The 22,605-nt window shown below is 50.0% G+C and overlaps 1 protein-coding gene and 1 long non-coding RNA gene across 2 annotated transcripts in view; one reads left to right on the top strand and one right to left on the bottom strand.

The window, feature by feature from the left end:
* Window positions 1–22,605, bottom strand: part of PLXNA2 (plexin A2) — a 212,265-nt gene that overhangs the window by 51,154 nt on the left and 138,506 nt on the right. Inside the window, exons 9-12 of the mRNA XM_004775277.2 lie at window positions 19,419–19,533; window positions 10,727–10,927; window positions 8,772–8,868; window positions 4,540–4,730 (exon numbers count right to left, since the gene is read on the bottom strand). Of these exons, the coding sequence (XP_004775334.1) occupies window positions 4,540–4,730; window positions 8,772–8,868; window positions 10,727–10,927; window positions 19,419–19,533 (604 nt within the window). The remainder of the gene's footprint in view (window positions 1–4,539; window positions 4,731–8,771; window positions 8,869–10,726; window positions 10,928–19,418; window positions 19,534–22,605) is intronic.
* Window positions 16,353–19,424, top strand: LOC123393821. Its single transcript, XR_006608635.1, has 3 exons — window positions 16,353–17,121; window positions 18,387–18,488; window positions 19,289–19,424. It is a non-coding gene; the product is annotated as an uncharacterized LOC123393821 (long non-coding RNA).

Consider the following 22,605-nt stretch of genomic DNA (forward strand, 5'->3'; position numbering starts at 1 on the left):
AATCAGAGACAGACATAGGAAGGAATGTCACGCAGTGATGAAGACAGCGCATCTACCAGCCCAGGAATGCCAAGACTGCAGCTCTGGCACGGAACAGATCCTCCTCGTGGCCCTTGGAAGGCCCCATCCTGCAGACGCCTGGATCCGGGACTTGCAGCCTCCGGCACGGCGAGACAACACAGAGCTCTTGTTTAAACCCGCTCCGATGGTTGTTTTATGTCACCGCAACCCACGCTGACCAACACAGTCACTCTGAGTGGAGATCTCTGTCGTGGGAGCTCTAGAGCCCCTCGACCCTTCCTACGTTTTCCTCCCCAGTTACATATTCGGTCTCCTTTTCCTTTCTGCCAATGCTGCCCCTTCCCAGCTCGTCAGAAAATGTTGCTGCTGGGCCTTCCTTTCTAGTGGGTGGCTTGTGCCATCTTCCTCTTTGAGATCCTAGCAGTTCTGGAAGCACAGCAGCGTGGAGGGACAGGCATCTCGCGGCCTCTCTGAAGCTCTGCACGTCTCTTGTCCCCATGGTGGAACAGGTGACACGTGCACAGACACAGGCGTGAGAGCTAGAATGGGAGCAGCCTAGGATGCCCCCCATGGGGGACAGCATCTTTATCACACCACGGGCTGGCTGAGAAGGAGCAGACGGTGAGTCCTGAGGGGGGTTCCAACCTGCAGTTTACGCCGACTGAGAAATTCTTACATTGGCTGTAAGACTTGTCCTCAGTGGAGCTGCCCTAGGAGGTGGGTCTCTCGGGGTGGGCTTAGTTGCCATGGAGACAGCTGGGTGAGAAGGGGTTAAGGATGAACCCAGCTGTTCACTCAGCTAAGCTTGAGTCCACCCCTTTTCCTAAAACAGAACTCATTCGAGGTCAATTCATCCATCTCTCTGCCCCTGGGCAGGGCAGTGCCCATTCCGGCCCCCATCTGTTTCCAGCACCGGAAATCCTGCTGCCTCCAGCAGCCACCGCTGGCCATCAGAGTCTCCTTCCTCTCTCACCACCCACATTTTTGTTACTACTCCTTGCCATAAGCACACAGCCTAAATTAAATCGTAAGGAGACATTAGCCATCTTCAAATCGAGGGATATTCTATAAAATAATTGTCTTTACTCGTCAAAAGTACCAAGGTCGTGAAAGTCAAAGACAGACTGAGGACCAGACTTCGTAGTAAATGGCTCTCATAGATGGGTTTGCACAGAGCGGGTGGGCACACATTTGGAAGGCAAGGGCCAGAGACAAGGGGGAGGCACGTATGCAAGGGCACGAATCCCACAGAATTCTGATTATTAAGGAAAAGATCTATGCCAACGTCAAGGAATTAGCCAAGAAAGCCAAGGTAAAGAAAATGAGCTGATTCTTCTTAAAAGTTACTTTTAACAAATGATCCATTTTTGGTCACGAATGCCAGAGAGGCACATGAGCTCGATTCTTCCCATTACTGGTGATACTAACTTCCATCACTGGGTAAAAGTAGTGTCTACCAGATCTCTTCTCTGTAAAGTGTCTATTTTTCTTGTTATGATTAATACATATCTTGCGGGGAGATGGCTTAAGAATATGTAAATACCCTATTTTTTCATCATACTTTCATTTACCAATTTTAGTATTCATCAGCCATTCTTCCTGAAATAATTATTACTGTGAATTTTGCCAAATGGTGATTTTCTATTTCCCTAGGTCCTTTTACATTTTTGAGTGAGAATTCTAGTAGAAGAGCTTCCTACCTCCCCCGTGGATTATTTATTTATATCAAGAAGGAGCAAGGATTCTTATTTTATCCTATTGCTTATACTCAAATAGTATCACTTCTTTTCATGCTCAGATTGTCCCAGATTTGGCTATTGGGGCCAACTTAAGTTGGCTCCTATGCCCTGCTTACACATACTCCACGTTTTTGTTACTACTCCTTGCCATGAGTATACAGCCTAAATTAAATCATAAGGAGACATTAGCCATCTTCAAATCAAAGGATATTCTAGAAAATAATTGCCCTGTACTCGCCAACAGTACTAAGCTCGTGAAAGACAAAAGGCTGAAGACCAGAGTGCTAAGGAAACGTGCTTACAGAACATCACCTGTGACCCTGGGTTGGATCCTCGACCAGGAAGAGGGGGACAATCAGAGGGACAATTGGCACAATGTGACTCCGGCATGTATATTACCTGGCATTATTGTATAAACGTTAATTTCCTGATTTTGATAATTGTCCTGTGGTTATATAAGATGTTAATTTTGGAGAATCTGGGTGAAGGGTATATGAAAGTTCTTTGTACTATTTTTGTACCTTTTTATAAGTCTAAATTTATTTCAAAAATGAAAAGTTAAAAAAAAAAATGAAGATGACTTTTCCAGGAGAAGGATGGGAGGAGGGTGAGGGTAGGGGACGCAAAACTCAAGGGACTGTTCCTGATTCGAGTGAATAAAATATTCCAGGCCTGGATTCTCCCTCCTGCATGTCCTGTCCCGAATGATGTCCCCTGCATGGCCTGAGCCACCCCACGGATTTGTCTCTCTTCCCCAGAGACGCACTTTCATTTCTCCACAGCCTCCACCTGAAAAAACACCAACAGGAGACCCCACTGCTTGGGGCCTCCGACTCCCGCTGCGATGTTCACTGGGAAAATCAATTATAGCCTAATTACCTCAGGGGGTTAATTAGCATCATGTCGCTTGGGTGTCCTCTGTGAATGGAGCAGCCAGTCAGTCAGTCCCTGGTCAGTGAGCAGGGGCGACACCGAGACGGAGGTTTCCCGGAGGTTTCCCGGGGAGAGAAGCCTGCCTCAGGGCTGGGAAGGCACCCCTGCCAGGTGGGGAGTAGACTGGGCCGAGGCGGCAGCCAGGGTGGGTGGAGGTGAGCGTTGCCGACGGAAGCGAGCCCCTGCCTAATTTAAGCTCCCCTATACCACAGGCGCAGAGACACAGACCGACAAGTACAGCTGCAAGATTCCTGGGGCAGAGCAGGTTCTGGCAGTTGCTGGAAATCACTAGAATCTGGGAGAAGGCATGAAGCCCTGAGCAGCTCAGGGAGCTGGCTACGTTAGGGCAGAGGCTGGGGCCCTACCAACAGGGGTAAATGAGTAAAAGGAAATTGAGGAAGTCTGATCTTTGAGGGGCTGCATCTCCATGCTCACAGCATCTTCCCACCAGGATGAACGAGAACCTAGCTGGCAGGAGACACTCTCCCACCGCACTGTGCTTTTCCTGGGATGTCCCGCCATGTGGATGGATGGCATCTTCCTGGTCTACCTGAGCTAGGAAGGTTGGACATCAAGGAAGGGGAGGCCCTTGCTTCTTGTGCTACATTACTTGGGAAGTGAGAGACTTTACAAGTAGTTCTATAGTTCAGTGAATCAAGCTTAAATACCAGTTCTGCCATTGACCAGCTGCATGAACTAGAGCAACCACGCCACTTCTCTGAGCCTCATTTTCATCATCTGTAAGATGGAGGTGAGAAGGTTTGCCTCTCACGGTGGTTGTGGGATTAAACAAGATGGTGCCAAGTGCAGTAAATAAACATCAGCTCCCTCTTCAAATAACCCATTTTAGGTTAAAAACACTCAATTTGATCTTGAGGGGTTTCTTTCAACAGATCTGAAGCTTCAAAATGATCACATGGAGGTTCCAGAAGCTTCTCAATACTCGAACATAGGTGCGAGCCAAAGGTGCTTTCTTTGGCTCGTAAGGACAATGAGCCAGGAAGAGGGCAGTGCTTCCACCTGGAGAAAACGCAGAAATGGAGCAGCCCCTCACTGCTTTCTTAAATGAGCGGACCACGGTGCTACCTGCCTGAGCCTTTATTCCCAGTCCCCATAAGGAACGTGCAATTAGTTTCAAAGCACAAGTGACAGTCGGTGAATAAGGAGCCACAAAGAGTGATGAACACATAATGCAACCAAAGTTAAATACAACTATTTCTCTCCCAGGCCATTCAAAACCCCGAGCAGCTGCTTTTTCATTCACATCATCTATTCATCTGCCTTTGCAATTTGCTATTCAGGAAACATCACTTTTTTTTTTCCAGGATAATTAATTACCTATTTCTTTCCATTAAAATGCGCAAACAAATTGGGACAGAGAGTAAATCCTGGGAAATGGCACGGTGGCCAATGTAGTGCCTGCCGTCGCTTTCGCCTTCCGTGTTCAACTTTGCAACTCGGAGCTAATTGTGGCTCCCGAAATCACATTCCTGCTGAGAAAAGCTAAACCTGCTCTCTGAAATGTTTACCCACCACGCAGCCAATTTCCCGTCCCCACCTGGCTCTGCCGGCCTGGCAGGGAGTTGCGCTGGCTCTGCCTCCCCTCTGTGTATGCGTCTACACCGATGGGCACCACATTCACACACCGGCCTGAGGGCACACATCCATATGCTTGTCACTTACACCTGGACGCGGGCCATCGAAGCACCCAAGAGAGGCTTCCCACACCCCACATGAAACGTGCAGGACACTTTGAATTCTTCTGTGTGAATGCCTGACCCACTGCACATCCACCACGGGCCGGCTCCTGGCCACCCCGCCCCCTCTGGGAACCTGTGGGTCTCACCTCGGTGATTTGTGGGTTGGAGCACTTGACATTGTGGCTGGACCAGTCGAGCCAGGGGCTGGAGGGGCTGGTGCAGTGCTGCTGCAGGGTGCACCTGCGCTCGCCGCTGCACCATCCGCACTCGAACTTCCGGTCGGCCTTCAGGCAGAGGCCACAGCTCTCCCGCTGCGCTGCACACTTGTAGAGGTGCACTGCAAAGACAGGGTGCGACACAGCGGGATTGGAGAGGGCTCCTGGTGACCGAGCCTCTTCTCGGAAGCACCACGGCACACATCGGCCTTGGGCACAGACAATACCGGTGATCGCCATCATCCTTGCAAGGGTAACTAATGCGGAACAAATAGTGAACTGAGCCTCTTCGTTGTTGAAAGGTACTGCAGAAAATACTATTTAAGAGTTCTGGCTCTAGGGGTGCCTGGGTGGCTCAGTCCATTAAACCTCTGCCTTCAGCTCAGGTCATGATCTCAGGGTCCTGGGATCGAGCCCCACATCAGGGTCTCCGCTCTGTGGGAAGCCTTCTTCCCGCCCCGCCCCCCCCCCCCCCCCCCCCCCCCCCCCGCCGCCTGCCTCTCTGCCTACTTGTGATCTCTCTCTCATCAAATAAATAAAGTCTTTAAAAAAAAAAAAAAGTTCTGGCTCTACACTGAATTGTATCAGGGCTTGGACTGTGGTCTTGCTACTTCTGGCGATGTGACAGAATGTCACTTCCCTGAACCTAGTATACTTAATCTATGACATGGCTATGATCGTTGTCTTTTGGAAGGTTTGAATGAGGTATCATGTCTTAAGTACTTAGCACAGTGCCCGAGTGTCCATAACACACCTGATGGGCCACACAAGCTTAGGCTCTTCTCTTTGAGGTCCCACTAAGTTTTTCGACACGGTCTTTCCTACATGGGGCCCTCATCACAATAGGCAAGGACTGATTTCCCCATTTCAGGTAAAAATGAAGCTCCAAGATGTATATAATGAGTCTTTTTTTTTCTTTTTTTAAGGTTTTTATTTATTTATTTGAGAAAGCATAAGAGGGGGAAGGTGCAGAGGGCAAGAGACAAGCAGACTCCCCACTGAGCAGGTTTGATCCCAGGACCCCAAGATCATGACCTAGACCTGAGCTAAAGTCAATGTTTAACCAACTGAGCCACCCAAGCACCTCAGTGTATAATGACTCTGGAAGCTTGCTAAGGTTAGTGCCCAAGCTAGGATGGTGGCATTCCAGCTCTCTGTGCCGCTAGACTATAGATCCCAAGAGGATCCTGCCCAGAAACTGGGGACTGGGGCATCTGGGAAAGAGGTCAGCTCTGCTCTAAGAAAGGCCAAGTGGCTAGCAAAGTGCAGGCAGAACTGAGGAGACAGAGTAGACACAGTCCTGTTCATGTCCCCTGCATTGGGGGGTTGCATTCCCACAGAGGACAACCTGGCTACTTAACAGGTCACTTTTGGAGTCTGCAGACCCTTGGCCTTTGCTTTTGTCTCTTATTGACTTAGAAGCCCTGGGCAGGCCAGTCTGCAGAGGTGTGTTTTGGGAACCTGGGGCTTCATTGTCACCCACTGATGTTTTGAATTCAGAATCCTGCGTAGAATTCTCCAGAAACAGAACACTCAGAGAATCACTTTCAACTTTTCTGGTCAAGCAGACAGACATAAGGTTTCAGGACTGGGGGTTGGGGGGTGCCTATGCTAGAAATTGGGCACAGGCCCCAGGGGGGGCATTTTTTTTTATTCCTCCATAGGTCGCCATCCTGTTCCTCTGCTCTGTCAAGTGTCCCTCAGTTCCAGGTGCAGGGACATTTAAACATCCTTATGCCCATGGCTTCTTACAGTAGAGGGCAGGAAGTGAGAATAAGATGAACTATTACATAGTGAGCGTTTACTAACTTGCACAAACGGTGCGCGTCTGATACCTCATTTGGTCTTCGTGCTGACCCCAGGAGGGGATCACCCCTTCCCGCATTTCACAGGGAAGGAAACTGGAATGAAGGCAGGGGCAGTAAGTAGTCTGAGTCCCCCCGCCTGTAAGTGAAAACACCAGGATCTGAATTCTAGATTCTAGAACCCAAGTCCATAAACACCATGGCCGTCTCCACCCAACACGGCGCACGAGCACCAGACACACATGGGCCCTCGGAAGGACGAACAAGGAGATGGTGCTGCCTGAGTGTCCCAAATGTCCAGAGCCCCCTGGGAGGGGTCTGACGTAAGCCTGCACGTGGCCATTGTCCTCTACGCTACAGGTGCGGCGGCGACCTCTGGGATCCCAGCCCAGATGCTCAGCAGGAAGAATGTTTGTCTCTCAGTGGTGAGGAAATGTGGCCAGGGTACGAGGAGGAAGAGAACAGAAATTTCCCTGGTTCAGTTTCTTTCTCCCAGCCTAAGTGGACTCAACTTCCTTGAGGGTGTGTTGGTGGGGGCCTCTGGTGGCTCTGGTCCCCTCTCTGCGCCCACGGGCGACCCTCAGGCTAAGGGAGAAGCTGGGGCAGCTCTAGCTCTAGCTACTTGAAATGTAGTGAGATGTGGCTCACGGTGTGGGGAGAGGTGTCTGGAGGGCAGAAGGCTTGACATCCCACAGTGGCCCGAGGAAGGGCAGTTGGGTGGTCCAGCATGTGACTCTGAGACTGGACATCCTTGGTTCAGATCCTGGCTCTTAACTTTCAGATCCTGGCTCTTAACTTTCTGATTCAGCTTTTTTTTTTTCCTTTCCCTTTTCAGCTTTATTAAGGCATAACTGACCAAAAGAAATCATAAGGTATTTAAAGTATATACTGTGATGATTGGATATACATATACATCGTGCTAGGGTTCGTCCCATCTAGCTAATTAACATATCGATCACTATATATAGTGATTATATATATATATAAATCATATATATAGTGATTGATATATAGTGATATAGATAGATAGATAGATTAGAAATATACATTTAGGTTGTTCTCTTTCCATAGACCTCAATCATACCATGCAGCGTTACCGACTACAGACACTGTGCTTTGCACTAAATACTCAGACTTCATCCATCGTACAGCTCAAAGTCTGTACCTTTTAACAATCTCTTTATTTCCCCCCAACCAGCCCCCAGCAACCACTTTTCTACTCTCTGTTTTTATGAGCTTGACTTTTTTTTTTAAGATTCCACATATCTGTCTTAAAAGGCTGGAGCACCCGTCAGTGTGCGTGCATTCCTGTGCCGAGGACAGTGCTAACATGTGTACTTTTGGTATCTGTGCTGTGGAAGTGAGCACTCATGGTTCATTTCATAACCTTTTTGGGGCTTGGTTTCCTTATCTATAAAATGAGAATGATACTAGTACACCCCTCTCAGGGTTGTTACGAGGATTAAGGAGAATCATCTCAAAAAAATCACTGGGTGAGGGGCGCCTGGGTGGCTCAGTGGGTTAAAGTCTCTGCCTTTGGCTCAGGTCATCCCAGGGTCCTGGGATTGAGCCCCGCATCGGGCTCTCTGCTCTGCATGAAGCCCGCTTCCTCCTCTCTCTGCCTGCTTCTCTGCCTACTTGTGATCTCTGTCTGTCAAATAAATAAATAAAATATTACAAAAAAACCACCAAGTGAGTGCCTACCCACACTGGCGTTGCTTTTGTCCCTCTGGAGAGCAGATGGGCACGTTGATATTTGCTGCCCAGAGGGCAATGCCTGCCTGGCACGTGGGAGGAGCTGCCCGCGAGTTTGTACGAACAACGATGGATCAGGGTGGCGGTCATGGAGTGTCCCTCCTGGGTCAGCCCAGCTCCTCGGTGAGCTTCCCTGCAGCAGTCCTGGGTTTGCGTCCTCCGGCTTGCCCACTCCCCCAACCTTAGGACCTGGTGGGGGGGGGTGCAGCCTCACAAGCCTTCTTTGTGCAGTGACGGGACCAAGGACAGGGGAATCAGACCCTAATTGAAAACAGAATCTCTATTTCCCTGGAACCTGGCAGGACGTTCCTGCTTGCTGCTTTCCTAGGTCAGGTTCTGCAGACACTTCAAAGTCTCCGGGAGCCAAAGAAAAGTGCGAGGAGCTAGCAGCTGCCTGGTGGATGCTCTGGTTGTAACGAAACAGGGTTCCCAACAGGACTCCTTTGATGGCTCCAAATGTTGCTTTAGGATCCTCTGAAGAGTTCCGCTGACAGAGGGAGTGTATTATTCATGGCACAGCGGCTGGCCGGCTCTGATCCCTCCGCCCCAGTCTTTCCCGGGGTCACGAAAAGATCAAACCTCTACCCGGAAGTAGCTGCTCACCTTTCAGGTCCTGTGGGTTGTCGATGATGAAGTTGCCATTCCACACCACAGCGAAGTCCACGGGCAGGTTGCTGATGTCCATCCCGTCGTACTGGTACTGTGGGGAGAGGGCAGAGAGCGCACGGCTCGCGAGGCTCCCCAGCACAGGGGGCCAGGGATGCTGCTGGCTCGTGAGGCTCCCCATCACAGGGGGCCAGGGATGCTGCTAGCTCGTGAGGCTCCCCAGCACAGGGGGTCAGGGATGCTGCTGGCACCCTGGGGGACCGGGACTACAGCGGAAGAGAAACCGGGGGCTCCGGCTCCCTCTGGGCAGAGAAAGGAGCAGAGGGAGAATCAGGCGAACCCCCTTTGCTGTTCGATCGATGTCTGCGACGCCCTCGCCCCGACTCCCAGTCACTAATGCCAAGTGGGTCCCGCCCAAAGCCCTTGGTGTGGTGCCCCCTGCCTCCCATCATCCAAATCCAAACTCACTTCTCCAACCTCGTCTTCCACTGCCCTCCTGCAGAAAGCTTTGAATCCACCTGTCTCCAGACACAATGGCCCCAGCACGTTTCTGCCTCCGTTCAGCTCACATTGCCTAAGGAGCTCCTTTCTCTCTCTCTCTCTCTCCAGCCTCCATCCTTCAACCTGCCTGTGTTCTTCTGGTCCAGCTCAGACTCACCTTCCCCAGGTGTCTTCTCTGACATCCCTAGAGGCCTCCTCCGGGCTCTCTCTGCAACCCCCCCACCGCACCCCTGCAATGCCAGTTTTGTCTCTCACTGCCTGAGAGCTGCTCTGCATCTTTTCACGTGCAAGTCCACATCCTGCTGTGTGAATCCCACCGGAGCCTCGGAGCAGAGCACACGCACAACAAACAGGGCTGTGGCTGCTGGTGGGCTGGGCGCTGCAGGGATCCTCTGGCTGCACGTGAGCTTTACTTTGGCCAACAGTCCATTAGGGAAAGAGTTCAGAGCTTCTGGTCACAGATCTGACCAGGCTGACCATGAAAGGCCTCAAGCTGTGGCCAGGGGTCTACTCTCGCTCTCTCCCATGCTGGTCCCACAGAGGACCAGCAAGCCTGGCACACACTTCAGAAATAGGCTGTCAGGTGGCCCAGCCTCTGCTCCTCAGTGAAGACAGGCTTTGGGAATCCCCTCCCGAGAGACCTGATCCGCCCTGGCCACTGAGATCTCAGGGCAGGCCACGCTCCTGTCCGCCCCCTCCCGCCCCCTGCCCTTCCTGCCCGCTTCCTCCCTTTGTCCTGTTGCATTTCTTTCTCATCTCACCTTCGCCTTGTGCTTGGCGGCCTTCCACTGATTACAAATTCTATCAAGCGCCTGTGACCTGGGAATCTGACAGCCCCCTGATAAGAAGCCCAGATTCTCTTTATCTCTCCCAGGCGAATTAGCTTCCCTCAACACCTCTGTCACATCACCCCCCATCTCCAGCTGACTCCCCATAGTCAGAGACAGGAGTTGGCAGATAAAAAGATCTTCTCTGGGCTAGTATTATAATTAAACACCTCGTGCTTTCTGTCTGGTGTGCAGGACTGGTTTAACCCTTGCAGCTCTCGAAACTCACGGCTCCCTCCTTCCCCCTTTCCCCCTCCCCGCCTGCCATTCTGCTTCTCCTGAGTTCCTGTCCCCTGTCCTCTGGTTTACACCTAAATGGCGGCGGCGGTGTGTGGTGGCATCTCCTGGCACTGGCTACAAATGTCACTGAAGGCCGAGAGGTCTCTTTGAACTCAGAAAGGGCACAAAGCTCTCCACTGACACCAGAGGGTCCTCGTGTCACTCGGCCTCCTCTGTCACCACCAATCTGCTCGGCTCTGCTTTGAGGGGTGCCAGCATCTGGGGATGTGGGGTCAGCCCGTGGACCCGGAAGGTTCTGGGAACAGGGGCAGCTCAGGCCTCGGCCTCGGCATGGCAGTGAGAGAGAGCTCTGCAGCGGGCAGGGCGCGGCAGGAGTCCCCTTACCGAGCTGTTCTGGCACTGGACACTGGAGCTGTTGAAGCGCAGGGCAGGCACGCGGTGGACGGCACCCTGGATGTTGAGGACACACTCATAGCCTCGCTGGCCGGACTGTGGCTGGGGCAGGTTTCGAGCCTTCAGAGTGATGGGCTTTACCTCTCCGACCGGTATCAGAATCTCCTCTGTGGGCACCAGCTGGGGACAGTCCTGGGGGAGCAAGCGGAGAGACGCCATCTGTCCCGACTCGCACTTTCCTATGCGTCTCAGCTGGGGTAGGGGGCAGGACCCGGGTGCCCAGCCAGACCTCCTTGTACCCAGGTGGGCTGCCCACCAGAAGGATGTACCTCATTTAAGGGGCACTGGGGAGTCAGCAGGGGAAATGAAATCTCTCTCTTAGCTCCCGGGGCTTTGATATTGTCATCCCCAGTCCACACGCTGTCCCAGATCTGGTGTGCGTGCTACAATTTAGGAATTCATTTCCAAGCACCAGTGTGGCAGGCTGTGGATTTTATCTCCTGCCACACAGGATAAAAGAAGCCCCCGCGCGTCCCCGTCCCCAGCCTGGACTGCCTGCCTCTCGGTTTCATCCCCTCCCCAGCTCCTGTCCACCCCCCCTTGCACCGTCCGGCCGGAGGCATTCTGTTATCAACAGTGTCAGCTTCTCCGCTCCGGCTGAGTCGGCCTTTCCAGAAGGGGGATCAGCGCTCCAGGCAACGCTCTAAACACTTGCTCTGGCTTTTTATCTCATTTCATTACCAGGCCCTGCGTGAATGCCATGTTGCTTCGGAAAACAAAACCGAGAAAAGAAAGTCTTGGTGGGGAGGGGCTGTGGGAAGGACCGTGCGAGCCCAAGGAAGTGAGAGAGCCAGACTGATTTTCCGGACTTCTCTTCCTAGATGTTTCTTCTCTCCCAGGGGTCACCTTGCCATCTTCCCGCAGCTCTGATCTCCTGCCCACATTCTCCCTCGTGGGGAAGACAGAGCCCAGCAGCCTCTGGCAGGGAGGATGGTAAGGGCCAGCCACCTCCATGGGCGGTCACTTCCTGTCTCCTGGGACCAACAAGGGAAATTCTTGACGGGGTGGGGGGGGGCTGGCACTTAGTGCTCTGGGGCCAGAGCCGCTGCACTTCCTGTGAGGTGTGGGACAGTCTTGAACAAGGAGAATGGTCCCCAGCCCAGTGCTAAAAGCGCTCCTGGTAAGAAGCCGTTGGTGACACAGGTGGCATTGAACAATGGACAGCCTTAGAGGCAGAATTCGGAAGAGACATAGGGGAACCACAGCTGGGGCTGAGGCAGTTGCTTCTCTCCTCAGGCCTCAGGTACAAGCCCTCACTAGTTGGCCTCTGCCTCCTCACCCTGGGGGCTCTTGTGCACCGCTCCAGCCATCTGGGATTTCAGATGAGTTGTGAGGGGCGGTGTCCCCAGCTCTTGGGCCTTTGGTCCTTTGGAGATCCTTTTCTCTCTACTGGAAACACTCACTGGTACCTCCTACCACTCTTCGACATCCTGGCTCCTGCCTCAGCCACTCTGTAGCCTGAATGCCTCATAACTAGCCTTCAAATTCAGCTCTGCAGCTCCTTTTCTGGAAAGCTGTCTCTGACCCTTTCCCCGCCCTGGCCTTCAGGATGGGTTACAGACGTTCTCCCGTGATCGCATTTAGCCCTCAGGATTGCAGTTTCTTGTTGGCTCACTGCCCTCGCTGCTGTGAGAGCCTGACGTCTCATTCACCTCAGGGTCCCCGGTCTCTATCCCAGTTCCTGACATGCAGTGGGCACTTGGTCATGGCTTGTGGGAGGGTAAACAGAAAATGAGAAAATGAAGCAACACATGAAAAGATCGCTAACTTTCTTTCCACTTCCGGCTTTCTACATTCTTCAGAGCATGAGGGTCGAGCCCTGCCTTGTGAGCACCAGGAAGCTCGAGGAGTTTGATTTCCAAAGCTGTGGTTGGAAATGGTCACTACTTCTGGAGTCGCGTGATTACTCAGTTGGGCCTGTCCACATCTAGTAAGAATCCTGAGAATTTATGAAACTCTGGATAAATTTTCCACTGAAACTTATTGAGCAGGACCTGGAGGAATGTCTGGGGTCACTGGTGCCCTCTGTCGCCTGTAGGCTAGCTGCATGTGATGACCCCCAGCAGACAAGGTCTCTACAAGAGACAGGATCATAAGGCAACCCCAGAGCAGATGGGTCCCTGCTTAGAAGCCAGTCACTCAAGCTGCCAACTCATAAATACGCTCCTTCCTGCACGCTTCCTCTCATGCCCTGAGGGCACGCTTGACAGAGTCTTTCATATATTTATAGCCAAGAAAAAAAATGAACACCACTTTAGGGAAACCCAGACATCCCCTGGAAAAGGAGATACTATTTCCTGTTAGGGGCTAAAAAATCCCCATTGTGTCTAATAAATTAAAATTTTAATTTAGACTAGAAATAAGACTGAGGTATAATGAGGGTGTGTGTGTGTGCGTGTGTGTGTGTGTGTGTGTGTGTCTGAGACAGAATAAATTTTCAGACACAGAACTAGTTGATACATTGTAAGTGATGACTAGTTGTTTTTCATCTCTAACGAGCTCAGAGAACAAATTCAAGTTTTAGCAGCACAATCTTCAAGATGTGTTTCTGGAATTATGATGTTTTGTGTCAGTAAACAAGATTGTAGAACGCTTTTAACTTCGGCAAATTTACATATATTACAAATATATTTTATATATATTTATTGTATTACATATTTATTTACATATCATACACACACACACACACGTGTATACATCCTTATCTTTTTGTCTAGGTTAAGTTGGGTCCAACCCGGAGGTTAGAGAATCATAAGAAGACACTTGAAAAGTACTCCTTTTTTGTTTTTTTTTGTTTTTTTCTTAAGGGATTCTAAAATTTTAGAAAATAGTCCCACGGTCTGCTGTTTCAAGACCTGCGGGAACCAAATTTAAAGACAATGATTGGGGCGCCTGGGTGGCTCAGTGGGTTAAGCCTCTGCCTTTGGCTCAGGTCATGGTCTCAGGGTCCTGGGATGGAGCCCCGCATCCTCTCTCTGCCTGCTTCTCTGCCTACTTGCAATCTCTCTCTCTGTGTCAAATAAATAAAATCTTAAAAAAAAAAGACAATGATTAGGGGCTTCCCAAATGCCTTAACAGGTTTTAAGATTGCCTCAGTACAGACAGATGTTTTATCCTCTGCTTGTTTTTTCGTGGGGGTGGGTTTTTGTTTGTTTTTGTTTTTGTTTTTGTTTTTTGCAATTTCAGGCCACGAGGAGTAAGATTCTTTCTTTTATTCTCTAGGGTAAAGGAAGAAGGAGTTGGGGGTCAGGTACACTGCCTTCTTCTTGGGAAGCAGGCGAGGATCTAAAAGTCTGGGGTTGTGAGTGTGGCGCAGGTGAATAATACATTAAGGAGGAAGCAGCAAGCTTCCTGGGCAGCAGCGGGAGGAGTGAAGGCTGAGGGCAGGTGCAGGAGAGCCAGCAGCCTGGAGCACTGCTAAGTCGTGGGAACTTCAGTGCCTCAGGGCCTTGAGGAAGGCCATTGGGTTTCATCAGATAGAATGAGGCCCCTTGCAACTCCATTGTTTCTGTGAGCTTGCACGCGCTAGCATGCACATGCGCATGCGCACACACACACACACACACACACACACACAGTTGCTGTCTGTCCTAAGAAAGAAAGTGCAAATAACCACGCTATGCTGCTATGCTTTCCCCGCAGAATGTTAAGACGGCTATCAGTGTTAAAATGCCCATTGCTACTGCTTTTCTCCCTGTCTTTAGGTCATCTTAACTCCTCTCTCTGTCTCTAGGCCAACTTGGCAGCAGGATCACCTCCTTGGCAGCAATCTGAGTTTCTGTCCAGAGGAACAGATGTCCTATCTGGGAACATCCCAGGGGCGGGGGTGGGCTGGGGAGGAGGAGCCCCGGCTCCGGGGAAGGCAGAACCCTGGCGTGGGAGCCCTGCGCTGCTCAGGACCGCGTCGCCCACTCTGTTTAGCTGTGCTGCTCAGCACGGAGGCCCCTTCGGCCCTCCGAAACGACGTCTCCCATGTGGAAATGGCATTATCTTCACCCACTGGACTTCAAAGAGAGAGAGCAGCTAGTATCCTGGGAAGCTAATCGGATTTATTTGGTTCTATCTTTCCCCTGGGACAGGGCGTAAAGAAGATATTTATGTATCTACATCTCACTAGGCCTGGTTTAGCCGTGGAGGGAGATGAGCTTTTAGAGCCGAAAGTCATACACAGTAAGCCATACATAGCCCCGCGCACGGCCGCTTGCTAACACCATGTCCCAGCTTGATCCGGCCCAGGGAGGCAGAGACTCGGGGGGTGGGGGTGGGAGGCATCAGAGATCCCTTATGCTCTGCACCGTGGAAAGGTCTGGCTCATAACCTGAAAAGAGCTCAAGAGATGGTTCAGTTGAAATTCAGTTTCCTCATCTATAAAATGGGCCCAGAAATACCCGACAGGCTTAGAAGGCTTAGAAGGCTTCTTGCGTGTGTGTGTGTGCATGTGTGTGTATGTGCTTGCGTGTGAACCCAGGATTAGAGGACATCAGCTTACCCACAGTCAGCCTGGGGACATTTACTCTGTGTCATGCCTTCTGCATGTATCTGATGATCCTAAGGAAATTGCTTAAATTACCTAAACCCCTGTTTACTCATCTATAATAGTATTCATTTCATAGAGTGGACTAAATGACTGTGTGTGTGTGTGTGTATATATATATATATATATATATATATATATATAGTATTGCATATATAATAATCACTCAATAAATGTTCACTACTGGTGCGGCTGGGTGGCTCAGACTCAAGTGGGTTAAGCCTCTGCCTTCAGCTCAGGACCCTGAGGTCCTGAGATCAAGGCCCTGCACTGGGCTCTCTGCTCCACAGGGAGCCTGTTTCTCCTCCATCTCTCTGCCTGCCTCTCTGCCTACTTGTGAGCTCTCTCTGTCAAATAAATAAAATCTTAAAAAAAAGTTCACTACCAATATTTTTATTTTGAATTAGGTACTTTCTTATCAAGCCTAAGCATATGGACTTGGTTCATCACACCCCTGGGAAGAAGCAGGAAAATCTACCTCACAGGCTGGTTGGTCAGTATCTGCATGTGGGCCTACTAACCCAGCTTCCACGGGCAGCCTCCCCAACCGGAGAGATGGACTGGTACCAGTCCCTGCACACCCCAAACCCTCACGACCAAGGAGCATAAAGCCAAATTGGGATCCGGCCGGCAAGTGTGGCTGTGGCCATGGAGACCAGCAAGCTGACTGGCTCTGATTTTCTGCAGAAAGCATACTGTACTCAGCTCTTTTGGATGCCTGAGTTCTCTGTTGCCTTGGGCAAAAAACCTAAATTTTTAGCATCTTGGTTGCTACATATGTCAAATATGAATTATGTGAAACTGCAGGTCTGTTTCCAAAATCAATTGAGATGCCACATGTCCATGACTCTCAATCCTTAGACTCATTTGGAATGGGACCCAGGAATTTGGAATTTTTAAAAAAGATTTCATTTAATTTATTTGAGAGACAGATATCACAGAGGCAGAGGGAGAGGGAGAAGCAGACTCGCTGCTGATCTGGGAGCCCCATGCGGGGCTCGATCCAAGGACCCTGGGATTGTGACTAGAGCCAGAGGCGGATGCTTAACCAACTGGGCCACCCAGGTGCCCCAAGAATTTGAATTTCTAACAAGTACCCAGGTGATACTGATGCTGCTGGTCCTCCTACCCTGACACATGGTTTGAGAACTCTTGTTACATGTGAGAAATTACAAATGTGTGCTATGTTAATGTTCCGTATACATCAAAGGAACTCATCAGTTATACATTGTTTTGAGGAAGCAGACATAAAATTTTGGTTCAGAGTTAGGGGGCCCTTACTGGACGTACAATAGAAATACTCCTGGATCCTCAAAGAAGCACCTAAGGGATTGCCAGTGCCCAGAAAAACCTAAAGACATCGGTGCAGACCCCTAATATAGCAAGGAAAACCCCACCCAAGCTGGACGTGTGCACTTTTGCTGTTGCCCACATTTTCAGAAATCGGACTCCCCAGAGGCAGAGCTTTGGACGGAGAAGAGCAGAGCCTGGGAACTCTTTGCTGGGAAGGGAAGAGTGAATGACCATGGCCAAGAGCTTGCTGGGAACCTGAACCTGTTTTCTTTCCTGGGCGAAGTTAGGAGCCGGACACAGACCAGGCTTCCACCCCTGGCCTCCAGAGTGTCAATCCTGGGGCCCGCGCCGGGGGCCTGTGCTTATCAGCAGTGAGAAAACGGCGGTCTGGCCCAGTTCCATTCGGGAGAGGCAGAGGCGACGCTGTGAGGGAGGGACAGAGAATACCTCTCTGCCCCAAGCAACAGACATTCAGGAAAGAAAGTGAAACTAACTGGGGGTAAGAAGCCTTTGGGGTTCCCCCCAGGGCTCCTTCGGTATTCATCTAATCCCAAGTGGCCGGGTGGCAACAGCTTTTCTGTGGCCCTGCTCCCTGGAACATTCCAGTCTCTCCCCTGTGACTGTGAGGGAACCGTGTTCCAGTGACTTCTAAAGGGCACGAGGGAGGCCGGCATGTTTCCAATTAGCCTTCTGGCCTCCACAGCCCTGCAGAGTTTATTTGTCTCGCTCTGCACGCCCCTCCTCCTGCCCTCTCTCCAGCAGCAGGCCCCTTCCAGGCTTGGCTTTGGGTTTCCTGCTGCCGGAGGGGGAGCCCCTGGGAGAAAATGAAGCAGCTGTTCCTTCTTGTCTAGATCTGCACTCCCCTCTTGTCTCTGTGCGTTTTGTGGTTGGCCTGGCTTCATTTTACTAAAAAACTTAAAAGTTGAGGAGGGGCCCACGTGAAGGTCAGTTTCTGAGACCTTTCAGCACCATCTTCTCACGCCGGCCTTTGCCTCCGAGCAGCCCTGTCTGTGGCTTCTGCTGTTCCTGGTCTGCCTCACTGCCCTTCGCCATTCTCCCGCGGACTCCCTGGCTGGGTGAACCACCCTCCACGCTGTACCCGTGGCCCTTGGGTCCTTTCCTTTGAGTAAGAAGACTGACCTGAAAGCAGTGCCACGCGCTTGCAGCAGAATCCCAGGGTTGGGATTAATTTCCAATGTCCACTCAGACCAGGGCAGCTCTTTCAGGCCAGCTATATCCAAGCACACCAACTGGCTGCAGGGGAATCTTTCTCTGGAAGGTTTTCAAGGCACTACATAACTGGTTCCATCACGCTGGGGCACCTGTCTTAAACACCACCAGTGGGCACCATCTATGTTTCTCTCTTTCAAGATGGGCACATCCCATGTTTCTGGCTGAACGTAACATGTATTATTTCAGAAACTCAGCAGAATTCAAGGCCATGGGTGTGTGTTTGAGAAACAGTTCAAGGCCTACTATATTCTTACTTAATTTTTTTTTTTTTAACCTTTGGAGGTGTAATTGGCAAATGAAATTCTAAGATATTTAAAGAATGTATCATGATGATTTGAGATATACTTTCTTATGTTTATTCATGGAAACAACTAGCATTTCTATCACGACTAGGAGACATTAGAAGACTCTTTCTCTCTCTCTCTCTCTTTTTTTCCATAACACTCTATTTCTTGAAATCAGGGACAATGATATCCAAGGAACCCTTTCTAGTAGCATTTGGGTAAAGTGGCCATTCCTTCCTTCTTTCAGGCATGCATTCTGCAAACACTCCCTGAAGAAGACGCTGAGGATTTAAAGATACGATGTAATCCTTGCCTTCAAGAAGCTTCTAGTCTAGTGCAATGGCAGCAGGTATGTAGAAAGAGTACAGCAGAATACACACAAGCTACACTTACTTACTTTTGCAGATTTTCTAAAAAGTGGAAGAAGAGGGTAATGTGTGTACACACGTGTGCCACTTATATGAATACGTACGTCTCTACAGTTGTTCAAACCCAACCGACTGGCCATTCTAGGGTGTGAAAACCATTAAACACAAGAAAGGGAAAGCGTCCAAGCATGCCTCATTTTCCCAAGGCAAGCTGTGAATGTGTATGAAAGTCAACATCATTGGATACTCATCGGATGAGGTATTCCTTGGAAAGACAAGCAATCTGATATTTCATGGTGTTGATAACAAAGGTGGGTCAGGCCTTGGGGATGGAACACTGGCTGTATAACAGACTGGGACTTTTTAGCAAGGCCTGGTTCTTTTCACCAGCTGAATTTCCTTCTCTTTCTAGAAGGCCACCCACCCAGTCATACATCAGTGTCAAAGAATCATTGAAACTTGGAGTTGGAAGAGAGGTTGGCATGAAAGAATGGTTGAGAGTGAATGTTCCATTGAATCACACTATGTCTGTAGCCAAGCAAAGGCCTCAGACTCAAAGAATCAATGCCATTCAGGGCCCTCTTCTAGACAATGGAGTCTGGTTGGTTGGATATGTCCTCTCAGCTTTCAGTCTCAACCCTCAGTTCCCCTCAAGCCTTTGAATGTAGAAGAGTCTTAGGAGTCTAGAAGATATAGCACATTTCTCTGCCTTTGGGGTATTTTTCTGCCACTTTTTCTTTTCTTTTGAGTTTTATAACAATGGGGTCTTTCTGACATGTAGAATCTCTGCGAGGAAGACCAAGATGCGTCAGTGCAGGGAGATGGCCAAGCTGCTGGACTGTCCACCTGAAAAGGGAGGGCCACTCAGATGCACTGAGAAACGTCACCATGCCAAGGCAAGCCCTGCTTACCTCTGAAATATTGATCCGGCCCTCCTGGAAGGAGCAGGTGGTGGGGTCGTGAGTGCAGAGGTTCCGGTATTTGCACCAATGACAGCGGAAGGCGCTGTTGACACAAGACAGGCACCTGCAAGGATGGAGACAGTAAGAGGCAAAGAGAAGGGAGCAGACAGGGAAGGTAAGGGTCCCAGGTAGCCCACGCACTATGATGGAGGCTGGTTGTCCTAGCCTTTCTCTCAGGAGGGCTGATTCGTGGGGCACCGAGAAATGTGGAATCTCATTTGAAGATTTTCAAAGGACCAGAAAATTGGAAAAAAAAAAAAAAGAGAGTCGAAAGTGGAAAAATGTAACTTCTAGAGCAGTGGTGTGTGAGAGCTGGCCTGCATCAGCTCAGGAGAGCTGATTATTTACATTTCTAGGAATTTTGCAAGTGGTCGGTATCATGTTAATAACTTGAAATCAGCCATGGACAGAGTATTAACACCCTAGAAATCGGCAAATACTGCATACTAGGGTTTTTTCTTGATTGATGGCCGTTAAATATTTACCAGCATCCCACCACTTGGAAGGCATGAGACATAAGACTTAAGACAGAAAAGCACAGGGATAGAAATTGGGCAGATAAAATTCCGGGCTTGGACTGCCACTTGGGGTCACCTTGAGCAAGTCACTTCACTTTCTGCATTGGAAGTTCTTCATCTGTCTGTCATAAAACTTTCCTGTCTGCTCCACAGGGCTGTTTAGCATCAAACAAGATAATGTGTAGGAATGGTTTAGAAAGGTACAATGTTAAATGTGTTACTTTCAAGTGCTCAAATTACCTGTTATTTCGAGCTCTTAAGTCACATTTGAGTGTCAAAGACTAGAGCAATCACACGTGTTTCTGGGCTTTGGGGGAGTTAACAATATAACAACATGAAATGGCAATTTGTCTCAGTCTCTAAGTAGGGGAGCATAGCAGTAGTATGGGGGTGTCGCATGCATTTCTTGCCAGGGTAAGCGCTTCTTCCCCTCTAGTTTTACCTGGGGGCTGTGTGTGACCAGACCATTATACTGGAGTTGGGTTTTGTCAGAGGGGTCGGTCTTCCTGCTCCTTGTCAGCTCCCCCCCATCTAGCCTCTGACAACTAGACCAACCTGGAAGGGACACAGCTGGGTCTGCGATCTGGCGCCATCTGGTGGCCACTCTCTTTACATTTCGGTGGATGGGTCTCCATCTGGGGGTGACATGCTAAACTGTCACCCTGTTTTGGGTGCATTAGCCCATCTACACCTCCTCCTCCCTGTGCTGATCAGTCTTACCCACTTCCGGATATGCCCAAAGGGACTGTGTTTCTGATCTTGGGCCACACCGACTGGTTCTTGCTAATATCTTAGGATTCAGCAAGTAAAGAATGAAATTGGACAAAGAAAGATAAGATGGGCTTTAAACCCGGCCTCTCCCCTGGCTCACTTTGTGACCTTCGCTGCAGCACTTATCCCTGTGGGTCTCAGTCTACCATATTAAAAGCAGGGGATTGAACTTGATTCTGTGACTTTTTGCTAGGAATGCCAGGAGTAGAACAGGGTAAGATAGTGTTTAGCAATAAAATGGAATCTTTGCTGTCAAGGAGTAGGTTTGGTTTCTTTGTTTTTTGTTTTTTGTTTTTTTAAATAATTATTGGGTATATTTTGTTTTGTTTTGCTTTTGTTTTTTGTGGGGTTTTTTTTGGCTAAAACTTGCTGTCTGTGACTGCATTTCTGTTGCCATAGCAATGCAAAGTGGTGACATCACACCGAACTGCCCTGGAGATGAGGATGCTCTCACGAACAATGAATTCCATCACCACTGTGCTGGAGTTTGAGAAGGAGGTGGGGAGTTTCTTTTGCCAAGACGTTAACATTTTCCCCAGCAGGGTTAGCTGGGATGGGGACGCAGTGGTTAGTGGGCGATTTAGTTTATTTTGGTTTCTGTACTTATGCCCTGCCCCCACCCCAGGCCATTTTTATCACTTGTCCTGCCTTTCTCAGCACATCCATTGACTTACCTCAGTGGGGCCCAACTGTGTCTCCTTCCTTAACTACTGCGGAGATCCTAGAGTTCCAGCAGCTGATTCCCATGATAAAAATCGAGATCAGAGAAGGGGAGGCTCGGGAGGACTGGCTCATTGGTCTCTTTTAATGGCTAAAGATTCCCTTCAGGTACAGTGGCACACAAACCCTCTCCCCATGTGGATTGTTGAGCCCATCTTGTCCACAGCCTGGACCCTACAGACAGGATGCCTTGGAGTTATGTAGACCTCAGGTTATTCCTGTCTTGGGAAATGGGAAGGACTGGCCCATAGACTATCCCTAATGATTGCTCCTGGCTCCTTCTGGTGTGGTGTTGTTGCTTGATTTGTCTCCTTGTGGAATGTCCAGGGTCACTGGTCCAGTGGCCTTTATGAGGCCCTATTATAGAGACCCATTTCCCTCTTTCTAAACCAGAAGGTATAGAGATCCCAGTTGGTACAGAAGGAGTCTCAGCTTCTCTTCCAGAGAATAAAGACTGAAACTAAATATGGGTCTGTCTTCCTGCCCCACTGTAGAAGCTCTTCGCTTGTGGGCACCACTGGTAAGTGTTCTGCTGCTGGACATGGCTGGCGAGGCCAGCTGGAGCCTACTCAAGCCCTTCTAGGGGCTGCTAGTTTGGTCTGGTTTCTCCCTCCTCTTTGAAAAGCTGAAGGCTGGGTTTGGACCACAGTGGAGTTAAAGTCGGCTCTCCCCCTCCTAGCCTGTGCCTTTATATCCTGTCCTCCTCTGGGGGTAGCTGTGTGCATAGCTGACTTCTACCTTCGAGTCTCTCTTGGACTCGGACATGGAGCATACGTCTAATTACATTCACTGTCAATCTCTCCGTTCAAAGCCACCACCAACTGGTCTTATGGTCTTTGGACCATGACCTTCGTCTTCACGTCAAACTCTCTGCTTACTGTCTAAGCTGGAGAATTAGGGGCAGGGTTGTTGGGGGTCCAGGCAAGGGAGATTGGATGAGATCAGCGTCTTGGACAGTGAGACTCATTCTGTTTAACATAACTGAATAAACCGAACAGAACTGAAAAGGAACGATTATGAAGAGCTTACTTTGTCCCCCACCGTATGCCGGGCCCCGGGGGAGACTAGGAGGGGAAGCCAGCACTTTGGAGCTGTGAGAACCCCACACCTGTATCCATGCCCGGGGC

This window comes from Mustela putorius, unplaced genomic scaffold, assembly GCF_011764305.1.
Source record: "Mustela putorius furo isolate JIRA1106 unplaced genomic scaffold, ASM1176430v1.1 tig00001012_pilon_pilon_pilon, whole genome shotgun sequence".
NCBI classification, from domain to species: Eukaryota; Metazoa; Chordata; class Mammalia; order Carnivora; family Mustelidae; genus Mustela; species Mustela putorius.